Source organism: Bacillus rossius, chromosome 10 (assembly GCF_032445375.1).
Source record: "Bacillus rossius redtenbacheri isolate Brsri chromosome 10, Brsri_v3, whole genome shotgun sequence".
In the NCBI taxonomy this organism is placed as follows: domain Eukaryota; kingdom Metazoa; phylum Arthropoda; class Insecta; order Phasmatodea; family Bacillidae; genus Bacillus; species Bacillus rossius.
Window position 1 is genome coordinate 56,086,595 of NC_086337.1, and position 22,011 is coordinate 56,108,605.

The 22,011-nt window shown below is 48.8% G+C and overlaps 1 protein-coding gene across 4 annotated transcripts in view; it reads right to left on the minus strand.

The window, feature by feature from the left end:
* Positions 1-22,011, minus strand: part of LOC134536225 (A disintegrin and metalloproteinase with thrombospondin motifs 9) — a 236,774-nt gene that overhangs the window by 65,059 nt on the left and 149,704 nt on the right. For all 4 annotated transcript variants that reach the window (XM_063375900.1, XM_063375902.1, XM_063375901.1 and 1 more), the window contains exon 5: positions 10,298-10,457. In XM_063375900.1, the coding sequence (XP_063231970.1) occupies positions 10,298-10,457 (160 nt within the window). The remainder of the gene's footprint in view (positions 1-10,297; positions 10,458-22,011) is intronic.

Consider the following 22,011-nt stretch of genomic DNA (forward strand, 5'->3'; position numbering starts at 1 on the left):
GCCGGCGAGACCGCGGGGTTGTTGCTGTGCCGCCCCAGCGGAGACGGCGTCGTTAAAAGTTTACAGGCGCCTCGGCGATGCCGGCCTCCCAACCCCCGGACCCTTGCTTCCTGGTCGTTAACTCGGCGGCCGTTGCGCCCCTGTCGCCTCCCGCACCAATCACCAGTCCTTCCCGCGGCCCGGAGCGTCGCCTCGTGTCCGCGCCTGTCGGTTCAGGCAGGCTCGCTGGTGCTTCTGCCAGAGCACAGCGCGAGGTGTCATGCAAGTCCCTTTGGTGCTTTTGACAATCTGTAACCGGTTGTTCTACGCCTATGCTCCGTGGAAGCTGTTACCGGCTGTCACCGGCTGTTACTGGCGCCTCACCATTGTTGACCTGGTGGAGGAGCTCCGTGGAAGCTGTCACCGGCTGTTACCGGTTGTTACTGGCGCCTCACCATTGTTGACCTGGTGGAGGAGCTCCGTGGAAGCTGTCACCGGCTGTTACCGGTTGTTACTGGCGCCTCACCATTGTTGACCTGGTGGAGGAGCTTCGTGGAAGCTGTTACGGGCTTTTACTGGAGCCTCACACTTGTGGACCAGGTGGAGGAGCTCCGTGGAAGGTGTTACCGGCTGTCACCGGCTGTTATTGTTGCCTCACCATTGTTGACCTGGTGGAGGAGCTTCGCGAAAGCTGTTACCGGCTGTTACCGGTTGTTACTGGCGCCTCACCATTGTTGACCTGGTGGAGGAGCTCCGTGGAAGCTGTTACCGGCTGTTACCGGTTGTTACTAGCGCCTCACCATTGTTGACCTGGTGGAGGAGCTTCGTGGAAGCTGTCACGGGCTTTTACTGGAGCCTCACACTTGTTGACCAGGTGGAGGAGCTCCGTGGAAGGTGTTACCGGCTGTCACCGGCTGTTATTGTTGCCTCACCATTGTTGACCTGGTGGAGGAGCTTCGCGAAAGCTGTTACCGGCTGTTACCGGTTGTTACTGGAGCCTCACACTTGTTGACCAGGTGGAGGAGCTCCGTGGAAGGTGTTACCGGCTGTCACCGGCTGTTATTGTTGCCTCACCATTGTTGACCTGGTGGAGGAGCTTCGCGAAAGCTGTTACCGGCTGTTACCGGTTGTTACTGGCGCCTCACCATTGTTGACCTGGTGTAGGAGCTTCGTGAAAGCTGTCACCGGCTGTCACCGGCTGTTATTGTCGCCTCACCATTGTTGACCTGGTGGAGGAGCTTCGTGAAAGCTGTTACCGGCTGTCACCGGCTGTTATTGTTGCCTCACCATTGTTGACCTGGTGGAGGAGCTTCGTGGAAGCTGTTACCGGCTGTCACCGGCTGTTATTGTTGCCTCACCAGTGTTGACCTGGTGGAGGAGCTTCGTGAAAGCTGTTACCGGCTGTCACCGGCTGTTATTGTCGCCTCACCATTGTTGACCTGGTGGAGGAGCTTCGTGAAAGCTGTTACCGGCTGTCACCGGCTGTTATTGTTGCCTCACCATTGTTGACCTGGTGGAGGAGCTTCGTGAAAGCTGTTACCGGCTCTCACCGGCTGTTATTGTTGCCTCACCATTGTTGACCTGGTGGAGGAGCTCCGTGAAAGCTGTTACCGGCTGTCACCGGCTGTTATTGTTGCCTCACCATTGTTGACCTGGTGGAGGAGCTTCGTGAAAGCTGTCACCGGCTGTTATTGTTGCCTCACCATTGTTGACCTGGTGGAGGAGCTTCGTGGAAGCTGTTACCGGCTGTCACCGGCTGTTATTGTTGCCTCACCATTGTTGACCTGGTGGAGGAGCTTCGTGAAAGCTGTTACCGGCTGTCACCGGCTGTTATTGTTGCCTCACCATTGTTGACCTGGTGGAGGAGCTTCGTGAAAGCTGTTACCAGCTGTCACCGGCTGTTATTGTTGCCTCACCATTGTTGACCCGGTGGAGGAGCTTCGTGGAAGCTGTCACGGGCTGTTACTGGAGCCTCACACTTGTTGACCTGGTGGAGGAGCTTCGTGGAAGCTGTAACGGGCTGTTACTGGCGCCTCACCATTGTTGACCTGGTGGAGGAGCTTCGTGAAAGCTGTTACCGGCTGTTACCGGCTGTTATTGTTGCCTCACCATTGTTGACCTGGTGGAGGAGCTCCGTGGAAGCTGTTGCCGGCTGTTACCGGTTGTTACTGGCGCCTCACCATTGTTGACCAGGTGGAGGAGCTCCGTGGAAGCTGTCACCGGCTGTCACCGGCTGTCACTGGAGCCTCACACTTGTGGACCTGGGGGAGGAGGGTGCAGAGAGCGCGTGCTGTGACTAAGCGCTCGACGGATCGTGCTCGGAGTCAAGTGAGCAGGCGAGTGAGTCAGGGGGCGCCCTCGCCTCGCCCCCCACACAGTGCTGGCTAGTGACCGCTTGCGAGGAACACAGCAGTAACTTACCATAGCGCTGTGGTCAGGATGTTTCAGGAGACGGCTTGCTGTGACGTGACACATCGCGGAAATGTGGCTTTATAGGGTGATGGTTAGTGAGTGGGAATTATATTTTTTGTCGTTAAAAACAGTCCCATTAAAAAAAAAGTTAAACTGTTCACGTTGCAAACACCACTCTTCAGTCAAGTTTCCGGTGTGTAAACAATATGGCACAACAATTAGTTTTCATAATAACGGCTTCGTGTAATCGTATGGGCGTAGGCCCCTCCTTCTTATAATGATTTCCTCTTGATTGTTCACATGTTGTTGCTGCGCAGAGGCGATGAAATTTTTAACATGAATTTCCGACAGGAATATGAATGTCTTTAATCTCGGGTTGGGTGTCACTTCGGCTGAGGATTCGACAGGAATAAATAATACTTTTATTTATCAACGAAGTATTTATCGGCAGTTTATAATCGAGCTTTTCTATTGTTATGGGGTGAAGCGCATCCTCCCTTTAACTTATCTTAAGTGTACGGGCGCCGTATCGGCAATATGCGGCCTGGCATATACGAAGCCTGCGAGGTAGACTTCCGGCGTTGCAGTTGATGCCTGCCGTATAGGCCATCCGACGTACGGCACCAAAAGAAGTAATTGGTTGTCTGTAAAGTCGGTTTACGGACGATAGTTTAACGTGAAAACGTCATAACAAAACATTGATGTAATGATTGCATACTTTTATGAATAAAATTGAATCATTTTTATTGAATTATCACTATTTTGTATGGATACAAAGAAGGAGTGAAATGAAATCTACAGTTTAATTGATACATTTACTTTTATTTGCACTCATTAATAGAGCCACGGAATTTTCGCGCATTCATTTAGTCGCAAGCTAGAATGCAAACCTCCACCCTGTCGCACTGTGTTCATGATTGGACCGCAGTTATCTGGTCACGCCCCTCTACGACCGTGAGCCAACGATGTCCAGCTAGGAGAGAAGTAAGCGAATCAGGTAGTGCCAAATAACAAGGATAAAAAGGTTCTCGCTAAGAAATCAACCAATGGGAAAGTAAACATGGGTCGAGCACACCTATAACTTTGAATTCTATCCTGAGGCCAGAGGAATCCGCGAAATTTCCGGGACTCTACTCATTAATTCAAAAAAGTGTATTACTTTAAGGTGCGAGGTAGGCGCGATAGTCTTGTCTGCAGAATGCACTAGTTGCCCGCTCCTGGCCTGGCCAATGAGAACGCGCGCCATCTTGCAAGCGTCCCTGCGTGGCCTCCGGTCGGAAATACCGCGCGGGCCGCCGGTCCTGCAGGTAGCCGCGACGTGACTGGCGGCGGGGCGCGGGCGGCAGCCAATCAGCGGGGCCGGCGTGGTCAGCAGACTGTCCGCGGCAGGGTTCTTCCTTGTGATTGGCGGCCGTCCGCGGGAGAAGCCATTCTATTGCGATTACATTTCATGTCAAGGTATTTCACAAAACACTGTAGCATTTTCTAAGAGTCGTGGCTAGGGCCATGTAGTTTTCGCGAAAAGATTTATGGACCAGTTTTGTGTTAAAACACTGTAGCATCGTCTGTGTTCCGTGATTGGTTGTGTTTCTTTCCGTTTCATGTTTACTGTCGGCCCACCAATCACAGTCGTGCATTGCGGAAGCCAACACGTTCTGACTGGCCCGGCCAAACAGGGCAATGGCTTCTCTTGCAGACGGCAGCCAGTCACAAGGAAACAATCGCTAACGCGGACATACTTTTTTCAATCTAACGAGCGATCAGATTTATTCGCGAAAAACACCTGTCCCTAGTCATGGCAAATTGTGAGGGTGCAGCACTACAGTATTTTGTGAAATACCTTGACACGAAATGTATTCACGAAATACAGGTGTCCCTAGGTATAAGTATGGACAAAATTCGCAGTTTCGATGACCTCTAGGATAGACTCCACGCTCCTCTATGTACGCGAGGAAAATTACACCAGCTCATTGGCTACTGACTCGTGACACCTGATAAACTGGGATGCTTGTGATTATTACGTTGAGGGTCATTCATTGGCTCACAGTCCTTCAGGCAAACTGTGTTCCAATCGCTGAAGCGGCAATAAGTAACACGCACTTTGATTCTAGCCTATCGCGAAATGAAACCGCGAATTTTTCCGGTCCCTAATAGTAAGTGTTCACATATCAGTAGGGGCAGGCATTTTTCGCGAATAAATCTGAACGCCTATTAGACTGCAACAAGGTACACCCGCACCAGCGGTTTATTCCTTGTGATTGGCAGCCGTCTGCGGGAGAAGTCGTCGCCTTATCTGACCGAGCCACTCAGGACGCGTTTGATCCGGCACTGAATCACTGTGATTGGTGTTGTAACAGTCGACGTGTAGTGTGAAAGAAACTCACCCAGTCACGAAACACAGACGATGCTGCAGTGTTTTAACCTACAACTAGTCTCGGAATCTTTTCGCGAAATATGCATTGCCCTACATCACAGTATAGATAAATTAACCTACATTTTACAAGAAATTTTATGAATTCGTTTTGAGTCAGGCTAAAATTCAAAAGTATTGTGTTCGCTCTACCAATGTTTGCTTTCACAGTGACTGATTTCTTAGTGACAATTTTTTTTTGTTAATCGGCATTATATAATCCTAGCTGAGTGTCATTGGCTCACGGTCGTAGAGGGGCGTGTCCAAATGGCTGCTGTGCAAGAGCATGAATTTAGCATTTCAGCTTGCGAACAGATGATACCGCGAAATTTTCGTACCACTAATTATTATATACCTAAAAAATTCGCGGATTTATTTCGAGTTATGCTAAAATTAAAATAATTATACCTTAGTGCTGCTTCTGTCATTGGTTCACTGTTAATCTGGAGGACTGGGGGCCAATTAGAGACCCTCACTCATAGAAGTGCCGAATCACAGGCCACCCAGTCGAGACGACTCACAATGAACAGTTGGCATTTGCCCGAGTGTGTAGAGGATATTGGAGTCCATCCTGAAGGTCATTGAACCAGCAAATTTTTTCGGTCTATACTAATTATTTTCCTGAAAACTTTGTGCGGCGTTTACCCCGCCGTACATACATCATCACACTCGCATGTCGATACTTGGAAAACACTTTTTTTGTTTCCTTCGGCGGTTATGTTTGAAACTCTGCACGAGAAGCCATTCCCGCCTCAGGGCTCAGCGCTTCCCGTCGCAGAAGTCCTTCGCCTCTCCATCAGACGCGCGCCATTTTCCCCGCATCACCACGGACGCCGGCATCTCGAAGACGTGCCGAGGAAAGACGCACCGGCAGTAAGTAGCCTTCGACGGATCTCGCCAGCAGGATAAACAACTTTCATTCTTTTCTTCTTTTTTTTTTTCTTTGCCGTAGCCTCACCGTCCTTGCGAGTTGCCTCGACTTGCCCCCTCCCTGCCGCTCCTCTGTCGGCGAGCCGAGCGCCGCCCGCTTCTTCGCGCCGTGGACTGCTGGGGCCGCCGGCGCTTCCGGGGCCACAGCTGCGCTACTGGTCCGGTGGCCGGACTGACCGCTGCGGTGAGCCACGCGCCGCATGTTGCAGGCATTTCATCCTCCTAGATCCAGTCCTCGTGTAGGGTGTGCTAGGGGTTCAATTATACCTTGTTACGAGAGACTTGAAAAATTCACTCTTTCGATGACCTCATGAGCCCTCAGCGGCCTTCACAGGCCCTCCTGAGCCCTCAGGAGACCTCAGCTGCCATCATGAGCCCTCAGTAGACCTCAGCGGCCTTCACAAGCCCCAATGAGCCCTCAGCTTCCCTCGTGAGTCCTCACAAGCCCCTCATCAGCCCTCAGCGACCCTCACGAGCCCTCATATGTCATCACGAGCCCTCATGAGCCCTCAGCGGTCTTCAAAAGCGCTCACAAGCCCTTAGATGTCCTCACAAGCCCCTCACAAGCCCCCAGCTACCCTTACGAGCCCTCAGACGTCATCACGAACCCTCAGTAGACCTTAGCGGCCTTCAGAAGCCCCCCAGAGACCCTCACGAGCCCTCATGAGCCCTCAGCAGACCTCATGAGTCCTCACGAGCCCTCATGAGCCCCTAGAGACCCTCACAAGCTCTCATGAGCCCCCAGCGACCCTCATGAGCCCCCAGCGACCCTCACGAGCCCTCATGAGCCCTCAGCGGTCTTCACAAGCGCTCACAAGCCCTCAGATGTCCTCACGAGCCCTCATGAGCCCTCAGCGACCCTCACGAGCCCTCAGATGTCCTCACGAACCCTCATGAGCCCTCAGCAGACCTCAGCTGCGGAGGGAGAGCGCCGGCGGTGGGCAGCCCTGGCGCGGCAGCCAGGCAGTCTGGCGGGTCTGCCCCGGGCTCGCACCTGACGCGCGCATACCAGCTCGCCGGCGCAACAAGCGACCAAGCGCCCGCCTCCAAGGTCACCGCCGCCTCCGGTCCTGGTCGAGACGACGCAGTGGTCTGCAGCCACGACTGTTTCCACTCAGTGAGTGTCCACGGGTTGTGATTGGCTCACGCTGCTCTTCTCCTGGCTTACGACTGGCTCGGGAGCGTACACAGCATTTCATTTCGGAAAGAAGATGGAGGGGATGAAGGGAGTGGAAACTCTCAGCCTGATGATTTATTTCAAATTATTTCATTTTGCTGGTGAGTTCTAGATGTGTGTGTGTATGTATATATGTATATATGTGTATATATACGTATATATATGTGTGTATATATATATATGTGTCTGTATATATATATATATAAAATTTCTCCAGCTCATTTCCCCCTCCGCGTTCTCCCGTGTCGACAAGCACTGAAGCGCACGTGACCACAAGTGCAGGTGCTTCTGCCGACAAGAGGGTTGCTGTCATAACTTATAACCACACAATTTAAAAAACACACGAGGTGTAATTTTTCTAAGTTATGCCTGTTCTAAATTATGTTTTTTCTACGTTATGACGATTGTGTGTGTTTGTAAGTAATAATTAGAGACCGGAAAAATTCGCGGTTTCAATGACCTCTAGGATAGACTCCATGTTACTCTATGTACTGGGACAAATTGCACCTGCTCATTGGATACTAACTCGTGACACGCGTCAACTGGGATGCTTGTAATTTGAAACGTCTTTTTTTCAAGGGTTTCCATTAGCTTAGAGTCCTTCAGATAAACGGTGGTCCAATCGCTGACTCTGCATGAAGGTGTACGAGTTTGGAGTCTAGCCTATCGCGAAATGAACCCGCGAATTTTTCCGGTCTCTAGTAATGATAGTTCTAAGTTAGAATTTTCCTAAGTAGCTTGGCTTCCGGGTTGTAGCCGCGTCCTTGGCGAATAATTCACCGACGTTTCCGGTCGGCATCGCGGTCGCAATCATCAGGGAGCAGTTATGTACCTACAGTGAATTATTCGCCAAGGACGCGGCTACAACCCGGAAGCCGAGCTACTTCAGACAATGGCCGTGAAAGCCTGCGAACATCATTAGGACTTTCTAAGTTACGAAGTTTCTTAGTTGTGTGTTTCTGTGTTGTGAGCTTCCAAGTTATGATAATTCTAACTTATGATAGTTCTGAGTTATGTGGAGTTTTTTTTTTTGACGTGATAACGTCTTATAAATCGCTGAAAGCCGGCTGCACGCACGAAAAATTGTCACGTTCCGCCTGAGCCGAGCGTGCAAGAACCGGCCAACCACCGTGCGATAAAATCTTCTAGAATATCAAACAGGTTAAGGCAGACTTTTTAACTAATTGTTTGTGATTATATTTAAAACAAAATTATTTAAATTAAATTTACAAAAAAAATTAATATTTGAAATTGAAAAAAAAGTATGTATGCAATTTTTTCTAATCAATGTTTTTCTTGTGACGTTATCACTAGAGACCTGTAAAATTCGCGATTTCAAATCCCTAAAGGATAGACTCCATGATCCTCTATGCACTCGTGCAAATTACATCTGCTGATTGGTTACCGACTTGTAACACCTGTTGACTGGAATGATCGTGATTCGCTAATTCTTCTGTTAAAGATTTTTCATTGGCCCAGAGGCCTTCAGATAAACTGTGGCCCAATCACTGAAGCAAAATAATGTCAAAAGTATTTGGACTCTATCCTATCGCGAAATGAATCCGCGAATTTTACAGGTCTCTAGTTATCACGTAAAAATTATCGTCCGTTAACCGACTTTACAGACAACCCCCCCCCCCTTTTTTTTTTCTCGAGAAATTTAGAGATGCGACTGTTCTAAGTTGCACGTTCCCAAGTTAGCGAGCGAGGCAGACGCCACCTCTCAGAAGACGGGGGAAGGGGGGGGGGGGTTGACCTCGGGGCCGAAGGCGTCTCCGCGAAAGGAAACGAGGAAGACGCAGCAGCGATGACACCGCCGGGTCAAGGCCGTCTTCCCCCCCCCCCCAGCCCCAATACTGCACGCCGGCGCTCCGGGGTCCCCCTAGGGCTGGCAGTCCGGACACACACACAGAGAGAGAGAGAGAGAGAGAGAGAGAGAGAGAGAGAGAGAAAAATTTATTTTTTAATCAAACAAATATTTGATTATACATGGACCTAGGTACCGGAAAAATTCGCGGGTTCGATGACCTCTAGTCTAGACACTACGATCCTCTATATGCGCGGAAAAACTACACCAGCTCATTGGCTACTGACTCGTGACACCTGCTAAACTGGGATTATTGTGATTCGATACTTCTTACGTCGAGGGGTCGTTCATTGGCTCACAGTCCTCCAGGCAAACTGTGGTCCAATCACTGAAGCGGCGATAAGTTACACGCACTTGGATTCTAGGCTATCGCGAAATGAAACCGCGAATTTTTCCGGTCTCTACAAATATTTACTTGGTGGAACAAAACATGTTGTTAGCTTAACCAAAACTCGGTAAGTAACAAAAAATGTTTTGTCACACCTAACCAAATATACATTTGAGTTGAACAAAATCATTTTGTTGGGGTCAGCAGAATCATTCCTACTACAAAATATTTGTTTAAATAAACAGAATATATTTATTTCGCCGTATACAAACAAATAATTTGTTGCGACAAAAACACCTTTCTGTCGGTGCAGGCTGCGGCGTGCAGACTTTCAGGAGGGCTGTTTACGGAGAGCTTTTCAGAATGGATGAGTAGAGACCGGATAAATTAACGGATTCATTTCACGACAGCCTGAAATTCAAATAGTTACACCTCAGTGCTGCCTCTGCTATTGGCTCACAATTCACCTGGACGACACTGGGCTAGGGACCGGAAAAATTCGCGGATTCCGTGACCTCTAGGATAGCCTCTATTATCCTCTGCACATATCAAGTAAACACGCGTGTTCATTGGGTGCTAAATTGTGAGGCGTCTACACCGGGTAGCTTGTGATTCGACGCTTCTTTGGTCGATAGTCTCTCATTGGCCCAGAGAGCTCCAGTTAAACTGCGAGCCAATAGCAGAACCAGCAGAATTGTACACATGTTTGAATTTCAGCCTATCACGAAATGGATCCGCGAATTTTTCCGGTCTCTACAAATAGGTACTCAGCTTCTATTGGTAGAGACCGGAAAAATTCGCGGATTCATTTCGCGATATGCTAGAATGCAAATAATTTTATTTTTATGCAACTTCTGCCATTGGTTCGCTGTTAACCTGGAGGACTGTGGACCAATTATAGACCCTCAATCAAAGCAGTATCGAATAACGAGTTTCCCAATTGAGACGCCTCACAAGTCAGCAGCCAATGAACAGGCGACGTTTGCCCGATTGTGCACAGGATCGTGGAGTCTAGCCTGGAGGTCATTGAACCCGCGAATTTTTCCAGTCCCTATCTATTGGTCGCACGGAGCAAAGTAACCGGAAGAGCTCAGCCTCGCCGAGCTGGTCCGCGCGGGTTCGTCTCCGTGTGCGCGCTGCTGTAGAAGGGGACTGGGAGGACTGGAGGGACTGCAGGGACCGGCGGGGACTCACCTGCCAGGCCGCAGTGCCGGGGCGAGGGCTCGGGCTGGTTGGCGAGGCGCGGGGCGCCCAGGCTGCGGTACACGGCGTGCAGCAGCGGGCCCGTGTGGTTGCGCCACTCCTCCGCCGGCTCGATGAAGAAGCTGCCGTGCGCCGTGCGGATCAGCCCCGTCTGCAACCAGCGTCATTCCCATCACTCTCACTGCCTCATTCTCACCGCCGAGCTCACCGCCGAGCTCCCGTGCCATCACACCACCTGCTCGGTGCACAAACAACGGTTACGGAAAGTTTCATTCGTGAACCAAAATTTCATAATTTTCGCTGTAACTCGGCGGCTTGAAACTGGTTAGATAGAGACAGGGGAAAAAAAAAAGGGGGGGGGGGGGTTGTCTGTAAAGTCGGTTTACGGACGATAATTTTACGTGATAACGTCATAATTAGGACCGGAAAAATTCGCAGTTTCGGTGACACCCTATGATAGACACCACGATCCTCTTATGTACGCGGGGGAAATCACACGAGCTCATTGACTACTGACTCGTGACACCTGTTGGATACTTCTTACGTCGAGGGTCATTCATTGGCTCACAGTCCTTCAGGCAAACTGTGTTCCAACCACTGAAGCGACAATAAGTTACACGCACTTGCATTCTAGCCTATCGCGAAATGAAACCGCGAATTTTTCCGGTCTCTAGTGATTGTGTTAGAAACTGCGAAACTGAACAACAAATGAGCACAGAGTGAAACACGCAAGCAGCAGCGCAAGTACCCGGGGTGTTGCAGTCGGCGTGTCCAGGAGTTAGGCGGGCTCCAATAATAGCCCGGCCATACATCGTCCGCTACCGCTTGTCCCGAGAACACTCAAACTGGTTCTTCATCTGCCAGCAGGTGTAGCGAGGCACGCCCTCGTGACGCAACAGGCGAACAGCCGGCTGTGCCTGAGCCCACCGGCTCTCTGGGTGGATTTCCTTTTTGTTTTCCTAACCTAACTAAAACTAAGTGTATTTTGGAGGGGTCCGGGTTAGGGGAGGGACCTAGGTGCGTCTCAGGCCGAAGCCTATACGTAGGGGCATGCAGATTTCGCGAAAAGATTTCGAGACAAGCTGAAAGTTAAAACACTGTAGCATCGTCTGTGTTTCGTGATAGGGTGAGTTTCTCCCAGATAGTAATAACACCAATCACAGTAATTCAGTGCGAAATCAAACGCTCCTGAATGGCTCGGTCAAATAAGGCAACGACTTATCTCGCATTACGGTCGCCAATCACAAGGAATAAACCAAGGGTATGGGTATACCTTGTTGCAGTTTAATAAGCGTTCAGATCTTTTCGCGAAAAATGCCTGCCCCTGCCTATAGGTCTAGTCATGCTGGGATTAACCATGCAGGGAGAGGGTCGCATGCATCATGTGCTAGGAGGGGATTGGCCAGCCATGGCAACGATTGGCGCCATGACTAACTCCCCTCACTCATAAATCTAGACTATAACTAGAGATAGGTTGGGCCCAGGTAAAACCTCCATATACAGAGGGAAAAGCCCTGGGCACTGTCATGCGGGGTAGTGTAGGAGAATACAGGAGACAGAGGATAGACTGGATGAAGAGTTGGACAGAGTAGAAGAAAGAGTCTACCATGCGAGGGGGGTTGGGCAACTTGGACTCGTGTATGCAGGACTGGATCTAGTGACCAGGGACGCGAGCGTCCCTGGCGGTGAGTGGCTACACTGACCACTGGGTGGATGGTCCAGGATGGGGAGTCCTCTGAGTCAGCCCCGGGTCAGCAGAGTGGTTTACGACGATGGGCTCGGCTGCCTCAGACTCTCCTCAAACTCGTCCGAGCTGCGATGAATTGGCGTGTCCGTGTCCCCTCTGCCTCTAGGGAGCCCGTGCTTGTGCGCTCAGCCCTTCACGGGAGCACATGCCGGTGGGTTCAGCACGTTAACTGGGGTGCTTGTGATTCCAGTATTATATTGTTCAAGATAAACTTGTAGACTTTTTCAATTGTTTAACTTTCAAGAAATGAAAAAATATATATATACAGCACGTACGTTTTGCATAATTAGCTGCCAAAGTTACATTTTTAACGTTTTTTTTGGGTTGTACAAATAAGGAGAATTAAATTTTTTACAGGACTGAAACATTTTAAGGTTTAACTGCAATGCCACTGGCTACTTCAAGAAATGGCTTGAATTTCTTTCAGAAAATGTTAATTAATTTTACCTGGCATTTCAAAATTCTGAATTTTGTTACGATCTTGACAGCCAAGAAACATGAAACGAGATTTTGTGATAGAAATGCAAACCCATATCATGAAGTAGCCAGTGGCATTGTAGTTAAATATAAATAAAAAGTTTCTGATATGCAATGAATTAAATTCTCCTTATTTGTACAACCCAAAAAAGTTTTAAAAAAAATGTAACCTTGGCAGCTAATTATGCAAAACTAAAAAGTATGCGCTGTATATAATTTTTTTTTTCATTTCGTGTAAGATAAACATGTGAAAAAAGTCTAAAAGTTGATCAGTGAAATGGGAGGCACCCCCTTAAGGCCCCCCGCCTCGTCAGGGGTGTATGTGTGTCATCGAGGCGGGATGATAAGCGCGACGCTCGCTGCTGCTTCTAGCGCGGTGTCTCCTCTGGACTGGCGCGCAGTCTTCTCGTAGTCACATGAGCGGTGACCGTAACATTATATGGCCGAGAAATGAAGATGAAGGTGTAACGCAAGACTCTTAAGTGTTTTAAAATATATATACCGGTTGTTTTATGCCTAAAAAGTACTCTGAAAACACTCCAATTAGCCATTTCAATCCTTCTAAAAATACAGTTTAAAAACTTAATCCGAAATCGAAAGTACTTTTCGGCCCTCAGGGAACTCTTAAATGCTTTTCCGTAAACAGACCCCACTCGGATGGCTCGATTAGTTTTCCCCTGAAGCTCCGCGCACCGCGTGTGTGCCCGGGCGGGCGGGGCCCTTGAAGGTTCGGCTCTCAGCGGGAGACCTGGTTGCGACACGCGGCTGTGTTGCTGCGGGAACACCTGCTCACGTGGAGGTGGTGGTTGCCCGGCACGTGCGGGCGTGTTGAGCAACCAGGCGGGACCGCACTGCGCATGCGCCGAGGTCGTGTGGCGGCCCCAGGGGTCGAGGCCGGAGCCGCTTCTCTTCCGGCCGGACTCTTCACGCGTGCAGCGAGCAGCGAGGGAGGTGGAGAGAGAGAGTGAGAGAACTGACGAGATATTGAAGACAGAATTAAACGGGAGGATGAAAGAGGGAATGAAACACAGAATAATAGAGAATTAGTGAGAAGAGAGAGAGAGAGAAATAAATAAGAACGAACGAGAGAATGAAAAAGGATAAATATAATTGAAAGAGAATGAACTAGAGAATGATAGTAAGAGAGTGACAGAGAACTAAAGAGATATTGAAGAGAGAAATGAAAGGGAGGATGAAATAGGGAATGAAACACAGAAATAATAGAGAATTAGTGAGGAGAAAGATAAATAAATAAGAAAGAACGAACGAGAGAATGAAAAAGGATAAATATAATTGAAAGATAATGAACTAGAGAATGATAGTAAGAGAGTGACAGAGAACTAAAGAGATATTGAAGAGAGAAATTGGGAAATAGCTCATGCACACGCATCAATATTCTCAACTGTCAAATAAAAAATAGTGCAATACACCCATCACTCAAAAGTAATTTTTTTTTCCTCCAGTCACCTACACCTATCCCTCACTTAGCACGACTAATTCGTTCCTAAAAGAGGGGGTTGTCTGTAAAGTCGGTTTACGGACGATAATTTTACGTGATAACGTCATAAGAAAACATTGATAAAAAATTCCATACTTTTTAATTTTCAAATATTATTTACAGTTTTTTTGCCAAATTAATTCAATAATTTGTTTCAATATAATCACGAACAATTAGTTAAAATGGCCGCCTTAACCTGTTTTGATATTATAGAATATTTTCTCGCACGGTGGTTGGCCGGTTCTTGCACGCTCGGCTCAGGCGGAACGTGACAATTTTTTCGTGCGTGCAGCCTGGTGTTCATCGATTTATAAGACGTAATCCTGTCAAAATGCTCGTTTTTATTCGAAATGGCATATTCTGAAGCGATAGTTTCCATAAATAGCAAACCAGGCGCGGGCGAGACGCAACACAGGATCTCAGCGAAGGCTGCCAAGGCGGCGTGACGTCACGGGTATTACTCCGCGCGCGCCGACTGAACAAATTGCCTGTCCGCGCGGCAATCAGTCCCGCGGGGGGCGTGGCTACCCACAGTTCCGCGCGGCGAGGAAGCATCGAGGCCGTAGCGCGCTCTGGCGAGGCGTCGAGTCGTGACGTGTTGTTTAGGAGCTGACTAAGCACCGCAGAAATGATAAGGACAGCTGCTTTATGTGCGAAGAACCACGCCCATCACCAGAAGACGGTGGCGTCTTCGCAAAATAAAACACGACTTCACGATGTAAAATACCGGGTGTACCTGTGTCAGCGAGGCGGGACTGGCTGGTGCTTCTAGCGCGGTGTCTCCTCTGAGCTGGCGCGCAGTCTTCTCGTCGTGCATAGCGCAGGGCCATGAAAATATCGCGAAAAGATCCCGGGAGTAGCTGGAAGTTAAAACACTGTAGCATCGTCTGTGTTTCGCGATTGGGTGAGTTACTTTGAGGTGCATGTCGATTGTTACAAAAACCAATCACACTAATTCAGTGTGGAAGCAAACTCGTTCTTAGTGGCTCGTGCAAACAAGGCAACCGACTTCTCTAGCAGACGGCCGCCAATCACAAGGAAGAAACCGCTGGTGTGGGTATACCTTGTTGCAGTCTAGTAGGCGTTCAGATTTTTTCGCGAAAATTTCCTGCCCCTATGCATAGGACAACTAAGAAATTTTAGCCTTAAAACTATAAACTTTATGGCGGTGACATGGAGTTAAATAAGTAATGCTAGTCTCTTGGGTGTTTCATTGATATTTACCAGATTTTTCACACAGCAAAAATTGTTCTGAAAAAACACGCGTTTTAGCCACATTCACTCTTCTAAGAATATAGTTCAGAAACGAAATACAGAAACTTGTTGGAGGTCTCAAATTGGCAGCCTGTGATCTGGTTCTTCTGTGGAAGAGAGTTTCTCATTGGTCCAGAGTAGGGACTGGAAAAATTCGCAGTTTCGATGACCTCTAGGATAGACTCTACGATCCTCTAAATGCGCGGAAAATTTACACCAGCTCATTGGCTAATGACTCGTGACACCTGCTAACTGGGATGCTTGTGATTAGATACTTCTTACGTCGAGGGTCATTCATTGGCTCACAGTCCAGGCAAATTTGTGTTCCAATCACTGAAGCGGCAATAAGTAACACGCTCTTGGATTCTAGCGTATCGCGAAATGAAACCGCGCAATTTTTCCGGTCTCTAGTCCGGAGTCGTCGACACAAAGTGTGAACCAACAGGGAATGTATGCGCGCACAGAGGTTAGATAGATCTTGAGTTCCAGCCTATCACGAAACGGAATGGAATCGTGTATCATGTATCAGTAGAGACCTGTAAAATTCGCGGATTCATTTCGCGATAGGATAGAGTCCAAATATTTTTGACATTATTTTGCTTCAGTTTATCTGAAGGACTCTGGTCCAATGAAAAATCTTAAACAGGAGAATTAGCGAATCACGATAATTCCAGCCAGCAGGTGTTACGAGTCGGTAACCAATCAGTAGAGACCGGAAAAATTCGCGGATTCATTTCGCGATATGCTAGAATGCAAATAATTGTATTTTTATGCAACTTCTGCCATTGGTTCGCTGTTAATCTTGAGGACTGCGGGCCAATTATAGACCCTCAGTCAAAGCAGTATCGAATCACGAGTCTCCCAATTGAGACGCCTCACAAGTCAGCAGCCAATGAACAGGCGACGTTTGCCCGAGTGTGCACAGGATCGTGGAGTCTAGCCTGGAGGTCATTGAACCCGCGAATTTTTCCAGTTCCTACCAATCAGCAGATGTAATTTGCACGAGTGCATAGAGGATCATGGATTCTATCCTTTAGGGATTTGAAATCGCGAATTTTACAGGTCTCTATGTATCAGGTATCACATGTTCCACGGTGAGAGAAATGAATCAGGTCTATAGCCGCTTGTTGCCCGCGGGGCCTACGTCTGACAGGCTTGGTCACATAGCTCCAGCCAGAGCCCGAGGAATGTGTGTGTGTGTATGTGTATATATATATATTAATTCAATGGCCACACCGAGCAGCGGCTAGTGTTGGGGGACGCACCAAAACGCCGAACGTACAATATCGCCGAAAACCATAACGCCGAATGCCAAATTGACCACAACGACGACAGCTAGAAAACTGCTGTGTACCACAACGCCGAAATACATTAACGCCGAAAAATGTCATTGCAGGACTGAACAAAGGTTAGGTTAGGTAAGGTTAGGTTAGGCTAGGTTAGGCTAGCCTAGGTTAGGTTAGGTTGTGGTATTACGGCGTTAAGATATATTTAAGAAACACACACAAATTCATTCAATGTTGTTTTTCATTTGGCTACTGTGGCCGTCCCTCCCCGCAGCAACATTTTTTGGCGTTACTGTATTTCGGCGTTGTGGTACACAGCAGTTTTCTAGCAGTCGGCGTTGCGGTCAATTTGGCATTCGGCGTTGTGGTAACGACCCGCTAGTGTTGTACAGTCCTCGAGGCGTGGGGGGGGGGAAGACACCCACCATCACGCGATGACCCCGGGGGAGGCGCTTGAGGCGGGAAGGCGCCGCGACGCCCCACAGACGCCGACCTCTGACCTGGCCGCGCCCCGACACTGCGCCGTCTTTCAGGGCGGGGACCAGCCGCAGATAATGACTGACCGCTCTGTGGGGGAGGGGAGTATCCCTGGACCACAATCCCCCCCCCCCATGCCTCCTACCGCGGTTCCTCGGGAACAATTAGTTCCCTTGATTTGCCGGCTGGCCGCGCGTCAAACGACGCGCCGAATGAGGCCCGGCCCGGAGAAGTAGCGTCGCTACCCTCGTCACCAGGAGTGCTCGCTCCGTCGGATCAGACTTCTGCCGCCCTTGTGAGAACTATCCGTCTGCACCTCGGCTGAACAACAGGGTGACAACCTGCTGCACTTATAAACCAGGAGAAGAATATTGGTTATGCAAACACGTGTGACCGCCAAAAAAAAAAAAAATGTGGTCTTACTGTCTATCAATGGAGACGGGAAAAATTCGCGGTTTCATTTCGCGATAGGCTAGAATCCAAGTGCGTGTAACCTATTGCTGCTTCAGTGATTGGAACACAGTTTGCCTGGAGGATTGTGAGCAAGTGAATGCCCCTCAACGTAAGAAGTATCGATTCACAATAATTCCAGTTCATCAGGTGTCACGAGTAAGTAGCCAATGAGCTGGTGTAATTTTCCCGCGTACATAGAGGATCGTCGAGTCTATCCTAGAGGTCATCGAAACTGCGAATTTTTCCTGTCCCTATCTATCAACCAATGTGCATTCCAAAAAGTGTGACCGTGTGTAAGGTCACGATACATGAGATATTTTTTTGGTTTTATGTCCCTACACTAAAAACAAAGCAAAGCTGAGGAAATGGTGATTAAGTAGGTATAATTAACATTACGTGAGAATTAGTTTGATGAAAATAAACAGAGCAACCATAGACTGAGAAGAGGGTTTAGTGAACTATCTTCTTGACAAAATAACAAAAAAAAATAGCTCAGGGTTACCAACCAGACAGGCCGAGAGCTTAAGGAAAAAGAAGGAAAAGTGGAAGCCTTGCCTTGCAATCGATTATGCTGATTCTACTACATAATAGTGAAGACTGTGCTAAAAGAATAAAGTTGCTTCTTCGAAATTCCTGATTCGCAGAGGTTATAGGGGCAATAGAAGTAAAGGGATTGTAGGGTATGTACACTCGGGCTTTGAGCCGATCGGAGACATATAAAGGATATCCATGATGCCGACACTAAATTGGCAGAGGAGACAAGCAATATCTGACAAACGCGGTGCAGTCCGGGCACCGTGAGGCAGCCACTGGACACCAGGGCAGTTAGCACACTTGCCCTAGGTGCAGTGAGGCAGCCACTGGACACCAGGGAAGCGAGCACACTTGTCCTCGGCGCAGTGAGGCAGCCACTGGACACCAGGGTAGCGAGCACACTTGCCCTAGGTGCAGTGAGGCAGCCACTGGACACCAGGGGAGCGAGCACACTTGCCCCAGGTGCAGTGAGGCAGCCACTGGACACCAGGGGAGCGAGCACACTTGCCCTAGGTGCAGTGAGGCAGCCACTGGACACCAGGGGAGCGAGCACACTTGCCCCAGGTACAGTGAGGCAGCCACTGGACACCACGGGAGCGAGCACACTTGCCCCAGGTGCAGTGAGGCAGCCACTGGACACCAGGGGAGCGAGCACACGGTCCGTGCGGCAGGTCGTTCGCCTCCTGGATAAATATTTCCACTGCGCGCCGCCCAAATATTTCGCTGGCGGAGGAATTTTTTAATCTGTGTGGCCGCTGCGGGCCAGACCCGAGGCTGCGGCGGCTCTGGGCGCGCCGAGTGCGTGGAAGGAATGTGCGCTGGGCCGCCGGCTCCCGGAGGACTCTACCGCTGCTGGCTCCCGCTAGCTCCTAGCACTCACTAGCTCCTAGCTCCCACTAGCTCCTAATAAATCTTGTCTAGTGTATTAATTGTTCTTGATATCGCTCTTGCATAGTTGCGATCGTATGTATGAATCTTTAGCAATTTACGGCCTAAAAACTTTATTGTATTGACGAGTTTTTAGTGCAGGTACGCCTTTAATTGTTTTTTGGTCGTTATTTTCATAAACTTTGTACATTTACGTGCTTACTTCCGACTCATCGCTGTCAGTTTCATAGCTGCATGTTACTTGTTTGGAGGCGACCGGGCGAACAAGTGACACGTGTCCACCCTGGTGTCGCGGTGCAGATGCAGCAGTGTCTGGAGAGCCGGCCCCGGGCGGCGAACAAGGCCAGGAGGACAGACGGGGGCGCCGCGTCTTCCAGGAGAAACCGCGAGACAAGCCCGTCCCTGGAGCCGGCGCCCTTGGGGGCAGCCCGGCGCGGAGTGCCCACCCGCCCCCGGGCACCCGACCACAGGTGTACGAGCCGCGCGCTGGTCAGACACTCCGCTCGGCCAGGCAGCCCTGACGACCCCCTCCCGCGACCTCGCTGCAGCAGCTGCAACAGCTGCAGCAGCTGCTTACTTCCCGTGGTCACACTGCACGTGTCGAGTGAGGGGTGCTGTCACGACTTACAAACACACAAGATAGACTCTTCTAAGTTATGCCTGTTCTAAGTTGCGTGGTTCTAAGTTATGACAGTTCTAAGTTGTGTGGTTCTGTTTGTGTGTTTCTAAGTTACATGTTTCTAAGTTATGACAGTTCTAAGTTGTATGTTTCTAAATTGTGAAATTCTAAGTTATGACGTTTCTAAGTTGTGTGGTTCTGCGTTGCGTGTTTCTAAGTTATGGCAGTTCTAAGTTGCGATGGTTCTAAGTTATGACTTTCCAAGTTGTGTGTTTCTACGTTGTGTTTCTAAGTTATGATCGTTCTAACTTATGACAATTCTAAGTTACGTGGAATTTTTTTCGAGGTTTCTATGTTATGACTGCTCTAAGTTGTGTGCTTCTAAGTTATGTGTGGTTCCCGCCGAGTGAGACACGGCGTCTGGGCAGTGGGCGCATGTTCTCACATTGAAATCTCTGCACCTTTAAAATTAATAACGAAATTAACTAAAATAGTTATTGATACATGATTAGCTAGTATTTTTTTCTACCTGAATTAGTGTTCGTGGTTTTTAGACGTCAGATTAGGAACGTTGTCACCCGATCGCGAAGAGAGAGCACGCAGCTAAACTACAGCATGTGGCGAGTGCGAGCTGCGACGGCGCGCCTGGAGAGCAGGCAACGAGTCGCGCACCGCTGTCGTGCGGGTTGCCGCGAGGCCAGGCTGCGCCCTGCTCACGGGTGTTGCAGCCCTGGATGTCAGCCAGCAAGTACAAGCACCGCTCATTGGCCGCCGATATGCCGGGCGCAGGGACCTGGTGACGTCGCTGGGGCATCGGTCTATACTCTATATAGTCTTCTGACACGCCAGTCTGTGACTCGATCTTCTGTCGCTGTTGGGTTTGTTTCCGATGCAGATCCACGAGACTGTGTCGGAAACGACCACGGTCCAGTTGAAGAATGCTCGCGAGCATGAGCGGGAAATCAGTATGATTCCCGGGAGGAGGGGAGGGGGGTGCTGGATAACGTTTGTCATGTCCTGTGACAGCGCCATCTCGTCCCAAGCCTTCCAGTGGGTAAGATGGGCTTCAAGACACCGGATGGACACAGATGGACAATAATCTGTGGTCAGCTGTATACGTAACTGAATCCCTTAAGTCGCCTAGTTGAATCGTGGGCATAGTCTGTGCGTGGTATAGGAAAAAAAAGTCAAATTTCAAAAAATTCATTGATACACTGTACAGATTTTCTACATTCCAATCACGAGATAACATCATTGATCAAAATACGCGTACAAAAACACTGATATTTCCGAATTGCGCACACTCTATACTTGCTCTCGTTTGCGGACGGCTTGTTTGAAAAACAGGAAAGACGCAATCGGACCCCGCGTCTCCCGTGGCGACTGCGAGGAGTGCGAGAGACGGCAATACGCGCTGAGCTGGCACCAGGAGCGGCGGAGGGGGGAGGGGGGTTACAGCTCCCTTAGTGACGGCTATTCCTGGCGGCCGGCCGCCGGCCCACTGCTGCCAACTGTCAACACACCGGCGAGGGAAGTTGCACTAGGTAGGAGAAATATTACAGTTTACGGTCATTGCATTTACGGGAACCCGACATTTATTTTTTTTAGTTTAGTTTATAATACTAATATATATTATAAAAAACTAAGAATACACAAGGAATAAATATAAATAAAGTTTCGCAGAAAACATAATAATATATAATTTAAATAATATATAATTTAAAAGTTTAACTTTAACCCCTAGCATTCCCTAAATTGGGATCGAATCCAGGTGAAAATTAAAGAAATGATGCCTACAATAGGTTGGGGAAAAAAATTTGATACTAGTCGCACTTCAGTACGCTACTAAAGCATCATAATATATATATATTTTTTTTTGAGATAGTTCGTGAAGGTTCCAGTCACGCTTCTCTCGCTGTTCTCCACAAGACGCGTCGCCGTCAGAGTCGCTGGAGCGAGGTCGCTCGCGCTGACCTGTGACCTCTGACCTCTGGCTCGGTTCCCCGCGGCAAGCTCGCCACCTGCCGACACGGACGCACGTCGATCAGGTCAGTGCCGGATCGTCGAAGACTCCAAGTGCTCGATGTCCAATTTTTTTTAAAAATATCTCACTAAATGCTACTTTGCTGTACGCTCAAAGACATGTTTCGGCTTGTATTTCAGGTAAAATTATTCTTAGAACCGAAATTCCTGCGTGCGAAAGAGGCTTAGCAGGTTTTTTTGGTCTTCATTAACCAATAATTATATTTGCTCCTGATTAATTCACATTACACGTGATAGTTTATCATTTATTTTTCTGAAATATAAAACACAAGTAAAAGCCGTTTACATATAATCCGCGAGATGATTATTTTCAGAGCATTTATTTCTCAAACTCTTGCCCTTTGTTTGAAATAAAGTTTCCGCCGGCCCTCGAAGAGTATATATAGGAACGAATGAAGCTGGCTTGAAGGAAATCAACCACCCGCACCT